Source organism: Primulina huaijiensis, chromosome 5 (assembly GCF_012295235.1).
Source record: "Primulina huaijiensis isolate GDHJ02 chromosome 5, ASM1229523v2, whole genome shotgun sequence".
NCBI classification, from domain to species: domain Eukaryota; kingdom Viridiplantae; phylum Streptophyta; class Magnoliopsida; order Lamiales; family Gesneriaceae; genus Primulina; species Primulina huaijiensis.
In genome coordinates, this window is record NC_133310.1 from 117384 (window position 1) to 141382 (window position 23999).

A 23999-nucleotide genomic window follows, 5' to 3' on the forward strand; every position below is an offset into this window, starting at 1 on the left:
AGATTTTTATGCTTTTATAAATATGAGAATTAATGCATCAGACTTAAATTTATAATATTTATGTATTATTTTATCTATTTATTGGTTTGAGATAATTACAATTACACTAACATAAAAAACGTTTTTTCACGCTTAAACATGTGCAAATCTCGCTTAAACTTGAAAAGCTTGGAGCTCGATATCCGTACTTGGAGGTGCTTCACGTTTTTTAGAACCTTGGTTTAAATTCATTAATTAATTCAAATAATCTTATTCGAATCATTATTTCCAAATTCTATGATTTTTGAACCATGAAGAATACATAAATTAATTCAGGTTTCACAACATGATCTCAGATTTCTTTTCGAAATTATGTATATAATCGTCTAATCTATCATATACAACAATTTCACATATTGGTATAACATTATTCGTTAATTCCAATATTAAACTCAAGAAAAAAAAAAAAAAAAAAAAAAAAAAAAAAAAAAAAAAAANTCAAAATGAAGCTAGCAGCTTGCAGTTTGTTCAGGCGGAAAAAAGGTGTTGCGTTCTTCCATGATTGAGCGGAGATTGGACAACAAGAAGGCATTCGCTGAAACTTAACAAAGGTTATGGCGAGTAAATAAAATTAAAGTATTGGATTCTTTTCGTTTTTGAAGAGCACTGACTGACCATATGCTATCCCTAGAATCAAGGACGATCAACCGATCTTTGCTCCTTATAAAATTTAACTGGGCCTAAATGAAATAAAAGGAAAAAACAAAAACGAAGTCACAGGATAATAATTTGATTGAAGGTCACACCAAAGTCCAAGTTATCACACTCTTCCACCCTCAACTTTAATAATTATTGTAGATTTTATTTTAAAAAAAAAACATAATAGTATTTGAAAAATAAAAATAAAAATTCTATTATTTATTTAGGAAATTAAAAAATGTAATATTTGCATAAAAGGACATTTCAGGCAACCCATACCTGTCGACCAAGGTACTTAATGGCACTCACTCCATTCTTTTCTTAATTAGAAGTATAGATATGTACATACATACAGGGCATCGGACTGGCTCTACGTGTGTATTCTGCACCACGTTTGGGCAGTATCAACTTCAATGATAAAACTAGGAAAAAAGAAAACCAAAAGAGGATCTCCTAAAAAAAACAAAATCCAGGTGAGCTGAAATGAACTGAACAACTTTGTGTATACTATTATATTTCAGAAACTCTCTCCTGATTAATGTTGCACCGTACAAACAAGGTCCTTACTGATTCCAAGACCTTAAAAAGGATTTATCAATGGACGACTCATGTATCCCAGGATTCTGCTGGGGGATTCCCATCCACCCCAGGTTACTGATTTTAACACCAGCAGTGCCTGCCTCGTGACCATTCAAGTAGTTAAATGCATTAGGTGCTTCTTCTTGTGGCAGGCTGCTCCGTTGAATTCCTCCACCCATCCCACTGTAATTTCCGGCCTGGATGAATCTCTCCGAGGAGCTCATCGGATCATAATCGATAGCAGGTCGCAGTTCATTACATTCAGAAAGTACACTGAATAGGCTTTGATCTGAATTACGTCCACCGCTAAAGCTATGGACCGCACTTTCATAGGGAGCCCATACGTCTTGGGATCCACTTTCACCTGAATACCAGTTCTGATTCAACTCTATACTGTTCAAATGAGGTTGAGAAGTAGCTGTCATGCTTACCGAGTTAACGGCGGCCCAATCATGAATATTGACCGGAACCTGCACCTGCTTTGGCATGTTAAACCGATTTCCATCAGAATACATACTCTCCTGAAGGGTCTGATGCAAGTAAAAATCATTCAATCTCTTCGGCTTTGGATACAAATGAAGTGACGGATGAACTTGTTCCGTCAAATGCCCTTGAAATTGACCTGCGTCCATTAGATCATTAGCAGGCTGGAAATCTACACCCAAGTGCTTTCGCTCGTGATGATAAGATAAACTATTATGGCCATTGAAGAACGGGAGTGGTTCCCTTTGATCTTGGTTAGAGTAGGAACTGAACAATGATGTATGGTCAGATCGCCTCGGAAACATATCCTTCCCAGCATCTTTATCTTGCCTGTCTGTTTCCGAATCAAGTTTTCGCAATGGTTGCTCCTGCATAAACTGTGTTCTCCCAAGCTTCAACTCTTGAGAAGAAGCATATCCATCACTAGCGGCAGCAGATTGATAGTAAGAACCACGAGTATCACCTGTTGGCCAAACATCACTAGCAGATGTAAGAGGAAGCCGCTGGTTCACTGGAATAATCACATGGCTTAAATTTCCCGTGTACGTTGAAAAAGTCAGTGTATCATCTATTTCTGCACTAGCACTGTTAACAAGGGATTCCATATCCAGGGACTTGATCTGAAGATTTCCATTAACTGAACCATTTTGCTGTTGATGCTTATCCTGAGGAACAACAGGATTGAATGATTCTATCAACTTAGCACTCTGCATAGTACTTCTATCAATTGAAGCAACCTGCTGCTGATGGTGATCCTTAATGCAAACATGGTCAGGCATATCACCGTGCTCGATCTTAACTGTATCCTGCGCTTGCTCCTCAAATACATAATCTGTCTTTCTAATCTTTTTAGCCTGATCATCGCATAAGAAACAAAAATAAGAGCACAACTACATTAAAATTTCATCAACTGCCACTTAACTGAGTATATCTATTTCCAGAAGCTGATACTCTGACCAAGACAAGAACAGAAAGAAGCAGCCAAATCAACCTGCTGTACTGTTTCTATTTCATCGATTGCCAGCTCATTATCCCTCTGCTCTGAAAGCATGTCATCAAATTGATCTTTCTCCACACCCTGACCATAAAAATATGGACTAAAGGTTTCATTGCACAAGAAACTACACTTTCAAAAGAGTCAGCAACAGGAAAATCATAAAAAGTAAGTAGAAAATAAGGAAGCTAATAAACCTCAATAGTAATTGCAGGGAGAAACTCATATTTGCTATCATCCGAGCTTTCCATTAGCTTATTACGAGAACCTTCTCTGTCCCAATCCAGAGTAACCTACACAAATGTATCGAGGAAAAAATGCAGCAACTAGATGTTTTCTCAGTTTTGTAAAAGGTATTTGAATAGATGCATGGTCCATGCCCTGACAATCAGAACTTTCCAATGAGGAAGAGAAGACAACAAACCTCCTCAGGCTTTACTTTTTTTCCCATCTCTTCACCTAGAGACTGTATTAATTGCTGCCTCGACAATACACTCTTTCTCCAGTAAATGAAACCATCAGGGATGTCACTTGTTACCAATTTTAGCCTGTCGTAAAAATATCATAATGCAGAGAGGATGTTAAAGAACTTAAATTTTGAGCTCAAAAAATAATATCAATAACTAACCAGTGATCACGCAACTTCTTCTCTTCTTCCTCCTCGAATTTCTCAAATGGTTGCACATTAAGTGTGTCGATGGTACCCAAAACATTATTCAGAGACCTGCGCTGAATGCTAATGCCAGCATGTTTCATGCTACTTTTAACTCGTTCATGCTGCTGCTTGCTAACCTGTTAAACCTCAAGTAAATTTTCCTCATAATCATTAATAATATTTAAAAGACACCCGAAATAAGACAGGAAAGCATAATACAATTGTGCAATACCAACCAAGAAAGGCTGCCAAAATTTTAAACTGAAAAACTAAAGTTGCACCAAACCACCTTGACATAGGACATGTATTTGGCTCCATTTTCACGCTGGATATTGTATTTGTGTAGCTTTCCACCTTTTCTAGATACTGCAGCCACCTCTTGCCAACTGAAGTCGCTATCACCTGTTCTGTTGAAGCTGACTATTCTGCACATTCGATTAGATGAAAGAATCAGATAACAAGATCTGTTTAGATCTTTCATGTGGGGTTGCGGAGTAGGAGGGGACAAAGGTAAGTTGGAGGAAGTAGAACTGGATAACCTCCTTTCAAAATCCCCATGCACCATTTCCCGATTCTGGTTATCACTGACACACTCTTTCTCTGAATTAGCCCAAGAACAAGAGTCAGGTGTCGCAACAAGGTTCTCTTCAGCATCATAAATTTCAGTGTCTGATAGAGGCACACTTTTCTCAGCATAATTCCTAGTCCTGCTCATAACATTTTATTTCAGAATAAGAATAGCTTGCCTATGGAGAAAGAAACAAAGTAAAATGATCAAGTATAATATCTCTCCTATACAAAAAATATTAATATAAAATAAAATCACATGCATTAATAATGTGACAATTTCGCTAATTTAAAAATTATGATGCCATTTTTGCTAACTTGAAAAGATAAAAGGAAAACTATAATAAAATATATATAAAAAAAGCTATAAAAGCTGACCATAAATAGCATAGTTATTTGGAAGCAGGAACCAACTCTAGAACATACGTGCATAAGATAAAACGATGTTTAGAAATACAGGTGCATACAAAAACTCAGCCAGTTTCAGAACTGACAACAGTTGAGGTAGTTATAGGAATCCAAATGCGACGAGAATTTAAAGTGCACAACAAGAATTTAAGTATAAAACTTCCAAGCGTCAATAAAAACTTCCAAGCATCATCACAAGGACTTTTACTTGCAAAACAATACAATTCCGATAAATTTAATCATCTTTTCGATAAGCCTCAATTCCTTTCAAATTATGCAAAGAGAATAGTGGAAAAGGCCAAAGATTCAAGGACCCAACAGACAACCTAAAACACAGAAGCAGACAGAGAGCCCAAGTCGGGTTATTTAGTTTACAAATAGAATGTGACAATAAAAAAAAAATAGGCATAGGAAGAGAACCACCTCCATACTTTATGCACAATATCCACCTCCGGATCCTCACAACTAGACCACTTTTCCTTCCACAGTAGCACATTCCCAATCATGCTGGCAAAGAAGCACACATCATGAGACAAACAACTTAAAGTAAAAGCACATCTGAGTCATTCATCATATATTCAAACATAAATATACAGAGTTGACAAAACTGCATACTCGTTGTGATACTTTCGTAAATGTGAGTAGTAGACCTTCTTGCAAGCTTTGAGAGACTCCTCCTCACGAAGAACATTATCAGGATGGAGCTCTCCAAAACAGAGAGAAGCACCCCTGCAGCAACAAAACCGAAAATCACTGGACAGTTAAAACTTATTCAAGGAACTGAAAAGCACATCCAAGTCATTCAAATTGGATGCATCAATTCTCTTCAGATATGAAGAGCATCCCTTCCTCACAAAATCACACGGATTATGAAGGACCATGGAGTTTGAGTGCTATAAATTTGTGAAGTTTGTTTGTTGCTTGGGAAATTACAAAGATGTGATGGATATGGATGCCCGTCATATTCTATCTGGAAGCTGTGGCACTACAATGTTGATGTCGTTGATGAGGATCGTGATAATACCTTCATCTTTTGGTGGTTCAAAAAGAAGATTGTATTGATGCCAAAGTCCCAATTTCATTACTAAGAAAGATAAACCAGTATTCACCAATATCACAGGTTTAGCATTCTCAGTTGAGCCTCGCCTGCATCACATGTAGCTTATTTATTTTTCCAAGAAACTGTTAATCTACATGGTGTTCCTCATTCCCTAACTTCTAATAGGGAAGAATTCCTAAATCATTTTTGAATAACATTGTGGAAGTTGTTCGACATTCCTTGAAGAATAGTAATATGAGTCATCCACAGACGAATGGACTAATCTAAGTGGCCAATCATACTCTTAGCAACATGATACTAGCTATGCGGTGAGAAATCCGAGCAATGGAACGCTACCCGTCCACAGATTTAGTTCGCCTTAAACAATTTGACAAACATCCTACCAAAAAAGAACCTTTTGAAGTTGCCTATGCTATTGCTCCAAAGCATTCTATGGATTTGAATCCTCTTACTCCTCATTAATCATGATATGGAGGATTTTTGTAATGTATTCACTATTCAGTGATTCACAATGAAGAGTGGAGAAATCTCAAGGAAGCTAACTCTCAGTAAAAGTTGGATGCGGACAAGCATAGTCATGATTCATGAAAAGACTATTACTGAGATTTGGTATTTGTACATTTGCTGAAGAACAGATTTCTAGTTGACACTTACAATGAGCTCAAGCACAAAAAACTGGTAATTTCCAAATTATCAAGAAGACTGAGATAATGCTTATAAAATTGATTTCCATGTGTATGAATGTCTCCAAAACTTCCAAGGTCTATAGTATCTTGAGGTACTTTCTATCTTTGCTACAACAAAACTCCAGAATGAGTTTCCTTCAAGAGTAAAATATTGATGCAACAAGAGTTAATGATTTTTCTATTATTAATTTCCAAATGTAGCTTGTAGATTATTTTTTAAAGCTGCCTAATAGCATTAAAACTGGAATAACATTGAAATCAAAACCTAATTGCAATAGAATTAGTTACCTAACTGAAGTAGGGCTGTTATTAGTATTCTATTTAAGTATCAGATTTGTATTCATATATTTGTTCGATCTTAATAATTTTTGCAAAAATAACATTCATTTAAATTGTGGTTCTTAATTGTAACATTCAAAACACCAATTCTGCTGCTCCAGTAATAGAAAACATATAACTCAATAGTCAGTATGATAATGGCACTAGGAAATAGGTTATAAATTTATATTTCTTAGGCTTAACATCTCCATAAAGCAATATCTTTATTGTTTCACCCTTGGATTAGGAAAAAGAAAATCCAGAATTCACCCAATGTAATCACAGGAGAAGCATCCATGTAGTGCTGAGAGCATTAGGAAAACAATGAACAAAAAAAAAAGCCACAGGTAATGTGTCTAAACATAATATATATACTAGCAGATCCTCGTAAGATATGATATCATAGTTCTTAGAAATGCAATGTGTATTGAGGCACATCGGTATCATAAGCCTAGGCTCAACGCCCAAGGCGCGGCACATACATTATTAAAGAGAAACACCCTCAGGGATAATATTTAAAAAAAATTCATAACAACTTAAAAACTGTTGAACAGTAAATAAGTATTCATGAATCTATTAACAAAAATGAATTACTGTTATCTTGCAGTACACCCTAATTTAATATCCATACTATTAATACACAATTAAAAACACCTCACGCGTTTAGCATGCACCAAGGTTGAGACTTTGGTTTTACAGTCTTACAGGGCATACTTCATCAAAAAAACTAAGTTTTGGCATGTGTTGAGAGGTAAGAGCTGAGCCTCACTTAGATTTTGCCTATGGCGTGTGTCAAGACACAAGAGCTAGCCTCACTCAGATTTGAGAATAGGCACACACATTGAGGTCTTTTAACAACAGTGCATAATGTACATTTGATGCATTCCCTTACTCATTGTAAGTTTGACAAATCAGCAACAATTTCTTGGATCAGACTCACTCCTCGCTGGATGAGATGTTTTCCTTCCTCAAAATAAATTAAACAAAAAGGCACGGCTTTATGGCCTCACAAAGTGAGTAGGTTCAAACCGTGACAGCTGATGGAAGAATATCACCAAATAAATTTATGAAAAAATAAAAGAGACTTGTGTAACAAGATGCAAACACAAAACCAACATATAATAACGGGAAAAGAGTTAAAAGTCGACCAAAACAAATTAAGAAATTAATTTGATAAAAAAGCCAAGAGTTGTTCAACAAACTATACAAAACTATAGATAGTTCAAAATAAAAGAATGCATATTAAAACTTGCCATATGAGGAAAGGATTTCCAAAATGGAAATTATCCCCAGCAAGCAATTCCTGAACAAGAGCATCAGGCACAGCTTCTTTGGGTAGAAATTGAGATAGAAGACTTCTTTCATTTTTGGACAACAAACTCCGCCACACCTATACATAACAAGATTCATTGAACAGAAAATTTCCTAGAGAACAAAAAAAAAAAAAAAAAAAATTCTGGAACCGTGTATCTATAGTTACCTCATAAGAGAGAACCTCGGATAAATTTTCTAATTCAAATATCTCCTGGGGAACAGAAAAAACATCAGCCAATATAATATGGCTGTGAGGACCAGGCTCGATAAATGGAATCCAGTGCCTTTGAGAAATACCAATCTGATCCCTCTTTGAAACAACACTCTTCTTCTTGTTATCCCACTCTAGAGAGATAGTAGGTGCCATTTTCAGGGCCGGCGGCGGTAGTTTCAATTTCTTACTTTTTACCATATATCGTTCATAAGATGTGCAGCCAACCAAACTGGCAGCATTTACCCTTTTTTTCCGCTGATTGGCTGTCATATTCCAAAACAGATATATCACAGGAGTCCCTAATGGACCATTGGCTATTTTGGCCTCACCAAGCAAATCTATTCCTTCAACATGAAAAATGATAACAAAAATAATCGCATCAATAGTTAAGCATGCACCCAGCTTAATACATACAAACTCGGAGCGATAAATTCTCATTAAAAGACAAAACATGGAAACAAAGAAAAAAGATGTAGAAATATAATTTTGTTCCTTAAAAAGCACCACAAATTCAACCAAATTCACTATAACTGTTCCATGAGCGTCCTTATAACATTTAAGATTCCAAAGAAATTGAGATGAAACTCAGCGAATGTCATTTGACAACAAGGAGAAGAAAAAATGAAAAGCAATTACAAACAGAATGGCAAATCAAAGAGATGCGAAAAGCCCAACAACAAAAGACAAAATCGTATCATTGGCAAGGAAGATAGACGCACAGTTAATTGAGAAGAGAAAATAAACCCTAGAAACAGAATCGGATGACCTGCCGAGTGGAAAAAGGGTGCTCGACGGTAAAAATAATAACTCGAATTTTGGAATTTTGAGTTACCAAGAGTCTGTTATCCGACTGGCGAAGAGATCTGAGGCACCAATACACACGTGGGTGTATACGTCTTTTTAGCCATACTAGCATGACTACCGGTCGGTAAAGCTCGGAACCGAAATTGGTTCGTTTGTGTCGTGGTTTCGAAACAGCCCCAAATCCATTAGTAAATGGATTGAGACGGTGATCCGACCCCGAACCGGAACCGATAAAATAAAAATAAATAAATATATCATTGTCGTTTGACCAATTACTATCACCCAATATATTTGCACGTGACCCCATTTAGCGCCACAATGCAATATTTTTCTTCCCCTCCAAACTTAAGTATAAATATATAACTATTTTTACACATTTTCACACAACAATCTTGTTTCTTCCAATTCAAACTTCTCTATACTCATTTTCCTATTTGCGGGACGGGGTGTGCCTCCAAATAATTTGGAATTTGGTGAAGAATTTGGCTACATTTCGGATTTTGACGAAGTCGAACCCGGCCACGAAAAAGAAGAGATTATGGAACTCCCCAACGAAATTGGTGGGCATTTTCAAAGTTGTCCGCAGGAGCAAGCAACATGATGACGAGCACGATGAAGGTCCGTGCAAAATGAAGCAAAGCTTGGGATTGTTGGATCTCGGTTTTCTCGTGCCCAAAACGCAGCGGAAGTTTTAAATTTTTATTTTATTTTGACAATCAAAATATTTGGACACTCGTATGGTTTTAATAAACATAAACATACATAGGATGTTTATAAATATACCTTTAATGAATTAATTCACTTGGCTCCAACTACGCCGGTATTAGCGGACATAGCTCTTATTGTAAATCCCTACGAAAGTTCTTCGATCTCCGAATCAGGTCCACGACCGGATTATTTGTTCCTCTTCTAATTTGCACTAGAAAATTAGAAGATGTTTTTGCGTAGAGATAATGAAAACAAAAATGGTTCAAAAACCCTTTTGAGAGCACGAAAAAAATTGCCGATGAATTTTTTTCTTCTTTTTCGCTTCTCAAGCTTCAGTCATAATTTTTCGTTTTTCAAAATCAGAATGTTTCCAATGAATTGGTTTCCACCTAATAGCATGCCTCTTAATAAGGATAAGAAAACCTTATTTTAATACTAATCCTTCATTTAACTTAATTAATCCAATTAATTAAGTAAATGAAATATTCTTATTGCATGGTAATCGTGATTCTCGAATATTATGCCTTTTTGCAATGTATATTCTTTCTTTTCAATTCTCGAAAATGCATGCACTTAGAATAATAAAATATTCTAATTATATTTCTAACCTTTCTTTTTACTTAATTAATCCAATTAATTAAGTTAACTAAAGATTCTAAATCCATGCCATATTAAATGCAATCTCGAATATTAATGCATTAATATTATTTTGCTTAGTGTGCAAGTTTTTAAAATTATGGTATCATGAATATTTTCATATTACATAAATCAATACCATATTTTATAAAAACTTAATGGGCTATATTTTAACTCAATTAAAATATAATTAATTATTAAAACTCATTTGAACTTTAATAAATTTGCATGATGGGCTTATACTATTACAAGCCCATGATCCATGCTCTCATTATATTAATCTCATCATAATCCCGATCGACGATCCAATATCATCGATGTGACAATTCAACTTATTTGTTATTATGATGCACACTTTGATTTCGAGATCACCAATGTCTAAATAAGGCAGATGTACTCCTTTGACTGTCTTGACAGTCATGCTCTCAAAATTTCTATAAGCTTTTATAAATTTTATTTATAAGCTTATCGATTGATCAAATCAAACTTTTTTCTTATAAATTCAACTCATTGACTTTATTATCTCAACGGGAACAAGTAAACCAGTACTTGTGTGACACTCAATGGTTCAGGGATACAGCTAGCCGTGGGTTCACAACTCTTTGTGATTCAGGGCATAATCCTTTATTCGGGCTTACCCTAATTTGCCCACATTCCATGCACCAACATTTGATCTTGAGAATGTCAGAAACTATTTTCTTATTAAACCCATCGAATCATGCTAAGAGCGTCTATTAGCATCGTCCCATGATTTCCTAGGTATCACTGATAGTGCCTGCAAGAACCAGTCGATTATGATTAACGTACAGTACGGTCCCTTCATCTCATATATCCCGATCGAATATGCAACTATTGGTTCATCGAGGGTTGCATAATAATTCGATAACTATGTGACACATATAAATAGTGGCATCGCATGTACTATTTGAGAACTCCTTCTCCAATGTACATCTCATACTCTGGTCAGAGATCCCATGCACTATTATTTCATCAGATCACATAGGATATCCACACCCGTAGGTGAGCGGTGAATCCCCGACTACAATGCACTGGCTCCTACATGTGTTGCAACTGTACCCAATCTCGTCATCTGATGACTCTCCTGGAGCCGGTAAACGAGTCAAAGCACAGCCCTAGCATATAGAGCATCGGTGTTATCCAAGGTCGTAAGGACTAATGGTGTACAATCATAACCACGGACTTATCCTCTCGATGAATGATAACCACTTGGAAAGTCCAAGAGAGGGTTGTTCGGTATAATTATCATATGACTACCCATCTGCATGTTTGGACATCTCTATGCCCTTACCAAGAAATGTGGTACACAACTTCACAGATGCTAGTCTCGAGCTCAAGCGACCTTTATCCATGTTTTATGCGGCTGAATCGACTAGGAACGAATTTAGATTATACAGTGTTTACAAATGAGTTTCAACATCGAATTACGATTCATTTGTATTAAAGTATAATCAAGGACTTTATCTATGCTGATTGGATTAGTATACAGATAAAGTAAATTGAAACCATGAAAAGTTAAATTATATTAAAATAAAGATTGTTTATTTCATTTGAGTCAATAAACTCCCTAGCCAACCGTTGGCTTGCAGGGCATCTACTCTAACAGGGATCACTTCGAATTTGAAAAAAAAAATATGAACGACTCTTTTGTTATGTGTACATTTGCAAAAGTAGATATTCTTACAAAATAGGTCGTGGTAGTGAATGTGGTACTGGAACTTCGAAAAAATATTTCATCAAGGTACATATGCTTGACTCTAATAACTTACAGTCACCGGATAGATAATCAATCCAACAACAAATTATTCTTTTACGGTTAGAGATTTTAAAATTGCAAAAGAAATTTCTCGAAAAGTCATTGTTAGATTTGTTAGGAAATTTTGTCGACCTTTTTTAATAGCTTAACAAGAATGTTTTGTTGAATTTGCTCTTACTATTTAACTTGATTTTCACAATATTTTTAGGCATACACTTAAGAAATATTGTTTTGATATGTACAAGGAATACAAGGAGTCATAGTTTCGCATCTTCAAAGTATTAATTGTAGAGTTAGTTTGACAACTGATATTTAGACTAATATAAAATTAACATCTTATCTTGTTGTTACATGTCATTACATTGATGAAACTTGGACTATGCAAAAAAAAAAATTTAGATAAATTAGAATCATCACACACCAAATATAATATAGCTATATATGTTTAAAATGTTGCAAAATTTTATGGCATACAAAGTAAAATAATGTCGATCACATTAGATAATGTGAGTGACAATGATGTTGCAATTAAATACCTTAAATATTCATTAAGACCAATTTTAAAAGGTAATTTGCTTAATGTTAGATGTGAATGTCATATTAAATATACTTTTGATGAACGCATGGCTACTACGATAAAAGAAATTCAAAGTATTTGTAAATTATTACGCGGAATAAAAATGGTCGTGATTGAAAAACATTCATGTTGAAACTCGATGAAATTTTTTGTATCATTGACTTGGTATTTTGTTATGTTTTAGATATTTACTTACACCGTATTACAACAATAATGCGGAAGACAATCGAATTTTTTTTTTTTGCATTAACTACCTCACTGCAAACACGTTTCTACTTCGGGTATTCAATATACTTTTAAAATTTATTGAATGTTGTAACGTTGTTGCTATGAGTGATGTTTTGAGCATAAAAGAAAATTTTAAAATATTGGGAGACTATCACAATTGTGCATGTCTTAGCAATATTGCTTGTCTCTGTTCAAAGTAAAGATGACTTATAAGTAATTTTTGAATATTATGCTAACTTTCTTAAAAAAAATGATGATCAAAAGACGTCAACCATGCATTTTCTTCAAGGAGGAGCGAGTAGCTAGTCTGAGCCAGAGGAAGAGCCGAAAGAAAAAAGCAAAATGAGAGCAATCAACTTTTTTCAAAATTTGAAACGATAAAATTTGAAGGAAAATTGGTTACAATAATAAAGTATAATGAGATACATATGTATTTAAGCCAATATTTTCAAACTCCATAAAATTTTGAAGTTCTAGGATGGTGGAAAGTAGATTTGCAACTTTGTCCAGTCTTAGGAGTGGTGTGCTGTCGTTGAGCCACCAAACTTAAATTTCATATTCTCTAAGTAAAATGAGTATAATGGTGAGTATGATCGAATCCACAGGGAACATGAAATTTATTTCTTTCGAGGAAAGATGATTAAAAAAAAATTTGTTAGATAAAAACTAATAAAATACTAAAACTGATTTAACATGTAAGAAGAAATAACTAATTAAGATGAATAACTAATTAAATGTAAAATTTAATATTGCCAATCTCGATTCAAAGGATTTTCACTATTCAATTCTATCATTTTTCATCTGCTAACATATTATTTATTCACGCAGTTACAAGTAATTAACCTTATAATTATAAAGATAACCGCTAAAATCTTTATGTTTTCCTGATTTAATTGACCAGACCCAGCATCCAGTCAAAAATTATTAATAACTAACTGGGCACGATAGTGTTCCATGTTAATTAAAAATAGCATTTTCGTTTTATGAAAACAGTTAATCCTAAAATCTAACAACCGAGATAACTGCAATCGATAGATCTAATTTCGTTGATTTATTTATATTAAATATGTTATGATAGCACAATACACCTAATCCAGTGCTTCTTAGGTACCAATAGTTCATGAAAATTACGGATCATTGAATTCAGGGATATCACTAGAAAATTATATATCGAATTAAATTGTCAGATTAATCAACATAAAACTTTCATATAATTAAATATAAATCAACAAATACTTGAATAAAACACGAATATTAAATCAAAGCTCAAAAAGCCTCACAACGATAAATTGAAATAGTAAAAATATCTCTTGAATCAAAAATAAAACTTAGCATATAATTGTGGAGAGAAAAAGAGAAATTCTTGCGCCTTCTTTTTGTTCTTCGCGTTAAAGAAGTAGAGGGAAAAGAGAGAAATCTATTTTTCAATTGTGTGCGCCTCCACTTCTTCTTTATGTATATATTGTTATTGGGTCAAGGAGAAAAGCCCAATAAATTAAAGATAATCTAATGTACAAAAAATAAACTACCAAAACAGATGATAGAGTTTTTAATGAATAAAACTCTATCTTATCTTTATTTATCTCAATACCAATATCTTCTCTCCAAATATTTTTCACAAGTCAAACACCATAAATAGGAGTCTAAAATCTGGTATTATCTTTGCAATTTTCGAACTTCATATTTAGTTGTGCAAACAGCTGAAGAATAGTCACAAGACTTGATCACGCCTTCGTGATCACGCGTTGTGGAAGCGTGATCACGCCTTGTAGAAAATTCACTTCTCAATTTTTCTGCTTCGAGTCCTCCTCAAAGTTTCATATTGGCAACTTTAATTGCGATATAAAAAAAAATTTTAGCTCATATTTATCCCAAGAGCAAAAAAATTCCACCTACAACAAAATAACATAAAAGTGTATCAATTAAGCACGTCAGAAGTTACAACAATGGGAAATATGACAAAAAATGCAAACTTTTATGAGCCTATCAAAATCTCCCACACCTAAATCATGCTTGTCCTCAAGCATAAAAAAGTTCAATTCATTATTTCAACTTTCTATCATCCTTCCGCTTCCTCTGCTTATCTGTAAAAAATTTCATGCATCAAAACAATTTAATGGTTTAGCATCAAACATACCAACATCATGAACAATCGCTTCCATTAGAATGTATAGAAATTAAAATGCATGGGGTCCAAACACTCGTCACAAGATTCGTTTATTTCACTCATAAGTGTCTGGATATGTATCAAAGAAACTCTCATGTCAATACACTGAAGATTTTTTACCATAAGCTTACAAATATATCACATCCTTCCACCAAATGAATGGATTAAAATTCACAAACAAGGGTCGTAAATGGGTTGTACCGTGGCTAGAGGTCAGGTAGGAACGAAGTACTTTTCACAAAAACAGCATCCGATAACAACAACCTCTTTAATATAATTATACATTTGATTTTTTTTTTATTTTTTCCTTTTCTACTATTTTTTTTTTATTTTTTTCTTTTATTTTTTTTCTTTCATTCATAAGATGTTTTTTTGAGACAATAGCTTCAAGCTTGAATCACTAATCTAAAAAATTGCACTTTCTTGGCTCAAAATGATGCTAAATGCGAGAAGTTTATATGATTCTCCAATTCAAGGTTCAACAATAGAGGAATAACAAAAATAAAAGATTTATCAAGGCTTATAATGTGGCTATTTTCCAAAGAATAGGCTCGAACTTGGCTCACTATGGGTCTATGAATCCGGGTAGGCTCAAAGAACGGTAATGATGCGGAAAAAAAATGGTTTGAACATAATGCCCTTATTATTTGTTTATGCGCCTAATCCACCACGAGATGTTAAAAAAGACATGTATAACAATGCAAGTTCTAGAAAAAAAATCAACAATACATAACAAACACACAATCAAAGAAACAGAGCATTATATAATGATTGCTCGTAAGCTTATAGCTCACCAAGGAAAAATGGTATGTGTGTTGTACCCCATACACTTGTCATTTTGACCCATCATCAAGAGCAATTACCCATAAATGCAGCAGTGAGAATGCAAAATAAGTTGACACGCAAAGAAAACGTCAATTTTTTTTATAGACTTGCAGCAGAAGCATCCAGGATTCAAGAGAGAGAGACGGTGTATAAACACTAGATGCTTTATGGATCAAACAACTTCATTATATCTTACTCCCTTTTTTGTGTCTTCTTGTCATAATATTAGAAGATGTTTTCTTACATGGCGTGATCACGCCTTGTTAGAAGACATCTACTGCATTCAGAGCCAATTTTTTTCCTGAAAATTAGAAATTAGAAATAAAGCTATACACCTTTCTTACACCTAAATCAGACATTGTCATCAATGTAAGCCAAAATGTAAGAAGGGATAAATATTAAAAAAAACATTAAAAATTAAAGAAAGGAAAGTAACTCCCCTTGGGTTGCTTCCCAATCAACACTTATTTTTTAGTCGTCAATTTGACCCTCGGAAGCACTCATCAAAAAACGGCTGACGCCCAAAGTAGGTGGCATATGGTACCACATATAGGTCTTGGTTCCATGTGCTCTCAAGTTTGGCTTGATGTATATAATGTAAGCTCGTCTCCTCAACAAAGCGTGACTTTAAATAATAGGCATGAGATGAGAGTATCAGTGTTGGCTATTGAAGAATAAAATCTATTAAGATCGCCGATAGAGAAGGACAAGGATCTCGTAGATGTGTATATGATAATCTGTTGGGATCGATTTGGGGGAAAAATCGTTGAGCTACAATAGCTCTGTTCTTGAAATATTAAACACCGATGAATTAAATCGAGTTTGATTTTNTGAAAGTGAGTCGTAAAATTTTTTGTTTGGGAAGAATTTGTATATACCAGGAATATGTCCATTTGAGTTTTAATTTGAACTAGTGTTCCGTTGTGTTTGATCATTTTTATGCAAAAATTATATATTATTTTATTAAGTTGTGATATTTTTACATCTGTGATTAGATAAATTTTATTCAGATAGTTTGAACTTTTAGATAATTTAGAAAAAAATAGAGATATATACAAAAATTACTAATAAAACCACACGGTCCACACCAGAAAAGTTAACTAAATATTATGAAAATAAAACTGTAAAAAAAAACTTTGGTGTCATGTTGACACACGAAAGTTAACTAGTATGATGCGCTCAAATTTAATAATATAATAATATATAAATAATGCTAAACTACCTAATTTATTCGACTGAGAATGGGTTATTGATAATATCTATATTATTTTTTCTTTGACACAACAAACATATGTTTTAACGCAAGGTTCACTGGATTTTCTTCTCCAGAAGCTGGTGAACGGTGCGTCAAATTTCTTGCTTCCTTAAACTATTTGCCATGTATATGAAGAACATGCTGATATTTTCGAGAAATCGAACAGGGAGAGATCAAGAGAAGCTTGCAAACACTGGACTTGCATGTAATCGTGAGGTTTACTCAATCCACTGCGTCGTGAATCATCCTGTTCTAGCCGATACCAAGGTTGCTGACAGTTCAAATTCCATCGAATTCACCGATTCATGAAATGGTTATTCGGCCTTACGCGAGGCAAGAAGATCAAGCTCTTCTTGAAACAGTAACACCTGTAAAATAGTCCAGGGATATCCTGATCATACTAATACTACAACACCTGTTTGTCAATACAACCATCGAATCCCAGCTATAATCTTCTCGTCCAGTGGATTTGTGGGGAACATTTTCCATGAAATGAATGAAATTCTCATCACTTTATTCATTACAACGAAAGTATTTCAATCCTAGGTGCAATTCATCCTGGAGGATTATAATCCTTCACTTGTGGGGAAACATGAAAAGGCCATGTTTAAGTTATCAGCTTACAGGATCATGAATCCAGCTTCAAACCAAAGCGTACATTGTTTCCCAGGAGCTGTAACTGAACTCATATTTCATGGCCATTTGTCTTTGAATTTTAGCCATACTCCAGAAGGGCATTAAATGAATGAGTTCAGAAAGTTTCTTAGAGATTCATTTGGCCTAAAATTCAGTCGTGCCTCCCAGATCAAGAACCCTACTGTGATCCTTCTTTCTCGAAGAAGAACCAGACGGTTCTTAAACCAAAACGTTTCCATGGAGGAGGTTGAGATTTCATGTGATTGTCATTTCAAGAGCAAAAACAATGTTGAATCTGGAGATAATTGCGATAGGCCTTGCATGGACTGCAGCTACATATTACTGCGATCCATCTCATGCAATGAACTTGCATTACTTGAGATATAAAAGATCAAACCAGAGGAAAGCTCGATTTCGAAAATATATAAATGCCGAAACCACACGGTTTTTAGAGACTTCAAATGATTAAGCTTGCAAGCAGGCAGAGAGGTGTATCTTAATGGGTAAAATGTGAGGATTATTATTCCAAGACGTAAGGAAACAATGGTGGGAGCTATGAGTCTAGTTGGGAATTCTGATCTGTAAACATACACTGGTAAGTAAAATGAGATTGATACATATAAGTTAATTTTATAAATTAAATGAATTGTTGATAGGCAATCTATATTAGTTGCTTAAAAACATTAATATTAGAATAATTTACTAGCAAGGACTTCACTTTTTGTTCAGAAAATCTCACCTTAGCTGAATGGTTTTATTTTGTGGTTTTTACAAAAAACTTGTTGAAAAGTTATTGGGAACCAAAAATCCAAATTTTCGTATCTAAAAATCATTTTAACCATAACGATCAATTTCTTTTCAATTTATTTATTCAATTGAGCTTTATCGTACGTATGTCATACAGTCGGTGAGAGTCTTGATGCATTGTCAATACTAGCAACGTCGCTTGTGCGATATGTGTCCACAAATATAGAATAACCCATAAAAAGTTTAAATATACATGTATTTATTAATTAATATATAGGTACACTGATAATAATAAATATATAAAAGCCTTAGTTTCAAAAAAAGTAAATCAAAGTTGAAAAAAAAGATCAAGGATATTTTTTAAATATTAGAAAAAGCACCAAATGCACTTACTATTCAACCATCTCTCTTTATTACCTCCAACAGTCTTGGCCTCTTGGGGCATCCTTTTCAGGTAAAATTAGTCAAACAACCACGAAGTCTCAGACTGAGTATTGATATTGCCTTCCGTTTTAGTTTACCATCATATGATCGAATCCACCTGCAGTTTGCATTGCGACTCGAGGTCCTTGCACATTTATTATCAATTGTTGTAACCACCTCCTTGTGGTTGGATCTTCCTGAAAACATAGCAGCACAAACATTAACAACATGCATACCCCAAGATAATACATTATGTTATAATAATTACTTACACGAAGGCAGCTACTAAATGTTGCATCTCTAAGCAGGTCGGGTAGACAGCTTCTCAGGGCATCACACGCTCTGCATGTAGCGAGGCCATTGGTTTCATCAAATAATTGCACAATTATGAGTGGAGAAAGAAACACGAAGGACCCAATATTCTACATGAAAGACCAACCTTGGATTATCTGACAACCGAAGGTAGCATCTGATAATGTGCTTTAAAAGGCGGGAAGAAGGCTGCTCAGCAAGCACTGTAACCATGTTGCCCAGAACGCGACCTACAGCATAGAACCGCTCTGCAGTGGTACATATATACTCTAAGCCAACATCATCCAGTAAAATCTTCTGCACAATAAATGTTGCCACCTGACAATAAAAACCACGGCACTCAAATAAATTCCAGTAAATATAAATAAGATTCTTACAGCCCACCAGAATGATTAGAAGTTACATGTTAGAACTCGATTGGTCTGTACTTGACTGTGAGATGCATATAAGAAAACCTGCTTTGTTATGGGAATGGTTAAAGCAAATACCAGTAGCAAAGCCAGCTATCATGCAAAAATTATGTAAAGTCCCAAAGCTAAAAATCTAAGGCTCGGGGGATACTTTAAAAATAAACAACTATTTCATTGTCCAGAAAGGGTGTGCCAGCTAAAGATGGCAGTATGCATCATATTAAAGTCATCGTTGCTTCACGATTTCTGGTTAATAATTTAAGCAGGCATTTGGTCGGGTTTTGTCTGCTTTCATCTCAAATTTCTTTTGACAAAGTTTTGAGAAATGGTAAAAGATAATTTTTGAATATATAAATTTTGTAAATTGATCTGATATATGAGATAAATTGATGTATAATAATAATGACATGAAATGCAAAATCAGCAGTATGATTGTTGAGAAAGACAATTTTATAACATTTGTATTTAAGAACCCGATTTAAGTAATAAAATGATGTGCTGGTGATTTTTTTTTAAAAGAAAATATATCTTTCAAAAAATGTGTCAAGTCTGAAAACCTCTAGGGCTTTTGAGTGGAGAAGCAGACATAATCATACTGGCTTTAGCTGCCTGGAGCACATTGCAGCAGTAACATTTGGTTTGGTTTGGTTGGGTTTAAAAGAACAAAAGCTTCACAATCACTAGCAACCATGAAGACAAGTGATTTTCTCAAAGTGGTCCTACCGTTGTCAAAACCAACCTTCAACATCCAAGCTTATAAGTTACAAGCAATGGCTACCTATGAGACTAATTAAGAACATTCATGGATTACTAAAAAAGTGTTACGAAACTTAACTGTTTTGGACAATTCACTTCCCATCTCCATTGTGCGCAAGCACAAGGGTATGATCTCAGTAGAGAGAAGGAAACTGATAACTTCTGTCTCATCAACCTAGTAAAAAGGAAAATGCAAGCCACATGTTTCATTGTTAACTGGAATCATGAAAAAGAAACATATAGAACGGCAGGAAAAAATAGCAGGAATGCTAGCCAGTCACATTCCTTGTGATAACACCAACATGAAATTACTTTGTAGTTTGCATTGAGTGAATGTTATACACTGACACGTAGTTGGGTAAGAATTATATTAATCACATAAATCAGTTAAAAAGCTTAATACTAAAGCACAGAGTGCCATCCAGTTGGCAAGAACTATATTAATCACATAAATCAGTTAAGAAGCTTGATACTAGAACAGAGAATGCCATCCAGTCAGCAGCTTAGGCAACGCGGCAATGAGTTGCTGCTAAAATTAATATCCTCACACAACCACAGGGATGTTACACTAGTTAAGGAACAAAATAAAGAACCAACAAGATTGGATAATATATTGAACAATGTTAACACCAGTCAAGAATCTACACAAGTACATAAGAGGGAAAGGGATGGATGAGAAGAGGCACAATTGTGAGAGCCGTGAAAAACATTAGAGAACAGACTTTCTTTCACTCAGAATTTTCTTATTGCAGAATAACCAATCTCTAAATAGCAATTTAGTACACAGAAAAAGAAAATAAACTGGGACAATAAGATATACCTTTACCAAAGCACCGATAACACCAAGACTTGTAAGCCTCAAGTACTCAAAGGGCCTTGATTTGCTGGTTGTATTAAGGAAAGGGTACAAGTACAGAGGAATGTGAGCTGCAACAGGAAAGCATCAGATGAAAAGATCCCAACAATTATAAGTTTACCATACAACAACTGTTAAATATGTTTTCTTCTATTTTAAACAAACAAATGAAAAGGTAGCATATCTAGAGTACCTGAGGCAGGAATAGCTATAATTCTAATAAATTATAAGAGCACATATAATAGTTCAGGGGGAACCAACGCGTAAAACCAAGTATATGTTATCAAAAACCATGACTGATATAAAGGCACAACTCAAATTATGACTCACACAAACCCCAGTCACCATGTTGCCATCATTCCATCACATGATTCATCACCCAGAAAAATAAAGGCAAGTGTTGCCTCGTCCACAAGCCCCACTCAGAATTCAATAATCACTCCAACTTGCGACTCAAGGGAATCAAATCCGTGACATTGACTATAATATCAATTGTAGGACCAAACAAATGCCGATGCACAAAAATATTGCAATTGAGACACAGTGCAACTCAAACGTTTTGATCATAGCGAGGTCCAACCAACACGTATTGATTGGTATGCAATATAGACAAGCTACACAGAACACTACCTAATGCTAATTTGGTATACAATTATTTTACCCCAACAAGACATAACACTACCTAATGCTAATTTACAGCTGCACTCGATAAACAGATCAATTTACAATTCAACAAAAAAGACAATCAGAATTACCTTTATAAAGAAGGATAAGAAATACGCATTTTAGTAAAAGTTGCTAACGTGAAGCAAACTTTCTATATAGATGAAGGAAAATTTTACATGTTCATGCGTTCAAGAAAATTACCGTTAAGGAATAGCATTCTTGTATCCGGGTGTGATGCCACACACTGCAAACAATTTAAAGCTAATCTCATTACCTCAAAATAGGAAGAGAAACTTATTTAGCTTTTCTGCAAAAGTTATTCGGTTCATTATTTTGTCACACAATCCCATTCCTTTCCTTGCAAACCACCACTATTGGGAAAACCACTCAAAAGGCATTTAAGTCCGAGCACATCCGACGAGCTATGATAGGTCAACATTTGCTTTGACATACTTTGATAAGGTAATCTCTAAACACTCAAATAACCATGTGTTAACTAAATCAACAAAACATCAAAGAAATATATTTTTTTGAATAAAACATCAAAGATACAAATGCATTAAAGCATACAATAATTTGAAATGCCATAAAGAGGTGATTGACTGCATCGTAAAGACACATAAGCAAAAGTTTATGTGCAAAAGCACAACATAATTTTCAAAAAGAGAATCTAAATACAGAACTAGGAAAGGCCAACAATTAAATTATCATCCTGAAACAAGGAAAAATGAAAAAAAAAAAAAAAGAGTTTTAATTGGGAAAGAAAATACCTGAAGAAGAGCGAGTGCATTGCAAACTCTGTTCGATTGTGCAGGAGTCAGGTTTGGTGGTGATAAGACCGGATAAATTGAGACTATTTCCTAAACGTTAAAAGGAAATCATATCCACATCAATCAATAATTGATGTAACACCCAAATGCTCAAGTTCAAGGACAAACGGATCAGAGCGAATCCACATATAAAAGAAAAAACAAAAGCACGCCACATTTTATGTAAAACTTGAAACAAATTGCTCATGAAAACCAGACATGACAAACAATATTGTGTCCCTAGTATTAAGTCGTTAGAATAAAGAGCGAGAGGTTCAAATAAAATTTCCATCTAAAGACCAATTTCGTTGGAATATTTCTATAATTCCAGTAAATGCAATAGCTATGATATAGTGATCAGAACACATGTGGAAAATATGTAGCTATAAATTATAATGTGGTCTCAGTAGTGGGAAGTAATTTGACTGGAGGACCGGACCTTTGGTTTCAGATTTGGTATATTTGTGATTGGTTGAATCTTCCATTGAACTGGGAGCTGACACAATTGGCTAAATTAAGGAGCCATGGAAAAACATAAATTTCATCGAGAAGGCATATCATTTTCTCCCAAAAAATTCCCATAAAATATTAGGCAACAAGGGCATGAGTGGTGAGGAGCTTTGAATTGAATTTCCATCCAAAATGTTAAGTTTGGTTGGTATGTTTCCTCCGTTCCAATAAATGTCATCAGATCAATAACCAGGTAGTGATACAGAATATGCATGAATCAACTACAATGAGGTCTAGAAAATGAAGTAATTTCAGTAAGAACATTTCCATTTTAAGGGCTCAAAACAGTTGTGTTTTTTCAATTTTCCATTAATTTTAGTGCTGATATATTAGCTAAATTAATAAACTTCACAAAAACATAAATTGAGCCTTAAGAAACAGAAGGTAACAAAAATCTCAGTCATCATTAAGACTATTCTCCAAGTTGAAATGAGTTAAAAACATACACAAGCATCTTTCTGAATATAAATAATAATTTGATTTGACTGTGAATTTGCTCCATTGACCCCGTACCATTGGGGACCCCAAAAGAGCAGGACAAACAAAATTTTTAGGATATTATAAACAAACCTGCAAAAGAGCAGCAACTGTTCCGAAGGAATTCCACAGCAACGGCGCCAAATCTTGAAATAGTTCTCTTTTCTATTAGAATGGAAATTAGCAATGGATAAGGCTTATGTGTAACAGGCCACCATAATATCGAGAAAACAGCAAAATACATAAAGTGAAATGACAAACTTAAGGTCAAAAGTGTTGAGATTTAATTTCATAAGTAGGGATGACAGGATTAATTTCCATATTGGAATGACAGAATAATTTCTTAAGTGGAGAAAATAAAGCTTGAGTTGAAAATTTGAAGTATCGGCATGGTTCCCAACAAATACCATGACAATAAATATTATGGGGATGGCATATCTTACTTACCAAATTAAATGAAATATATT

General features: G+C 34.5%; 2 protein-coding genes across 7 annotated transcripts; both read right to left on the minus strand.

The window, feature by feature from the left end:
* Window positions 1–962: 962 nt before the first annotated feature.
* Window positions 963–8927, minus strand: LOC140976050 (uncharacterized). Of its 6 annotated transcripts, none has more exons than XM_073439908.1 (12): window positions 8789–8927; window positions 7909–8300; window positions 7682–7818; window positions 4980–5093; window positions 4788–4871; window positions 3929–4096; window positions 3679–3814; window positions 3363–3526; window positions 3159–3282; window positions 2932–3027; window positions 2732–2818; window positions 963–2594 (listed from the first exon to the last, which is right to left on the minus strand). In XM_073439908.1, the coding sequence occupies exons 2-12, from the start codon at window positions 8224–8226 to the stop codon at window positions 1242–1244; spliced, it is 2781 nt and encodes a 926-aa protein (XP_073296009.1). In that variant the 5' UTR covers window positions 8227–8300; window positions 8789–8927; the 3' UTR covers window positions 963–1241. The 6 variants fall into 6 exon arrangements, with proteins under 6 accessions (XP_073296009.1, XP_073296010.1, XP_073296008.1 ...); XM_073439909.1 differs by having other exon boundaries at window positions 8723–8867; XM_073439907.1 differs by having other exon boundaries at window positions 8676–8828.
* A 9624-nt stretch (window positions 8928–18551) lies between these two features.
* Window positions 18552–23769, minus strand: LOC140976051 (uncharacterized). The gene is made up of 8 exons (XM_073439911.1): window positions 23626–23769; window positions 22507–22596; window positions 21938–21980; window positions 21035–21141; window positions 20294–20389; window positions 19176–19366; window positions 19009–19078; window positions 18552–18933 (listed from the first exon to the last, which is right to left on the minus strand). The coding sequence occupies exons 3-8, from the start codon at window positions 21951–21953 to the stop codon at window positions 18826–18828; spliced, it is 588 nt and encodes a 195-aa protein (XP_073296012.1). The 5' UTR covers window positions 21954–21980; window positions 22507–22596; window positions 23626–23769; the 3' UTR covers window positions 18552–18825.
* Window positions 23770–23999: the final 230 nt, after the last annotated feature.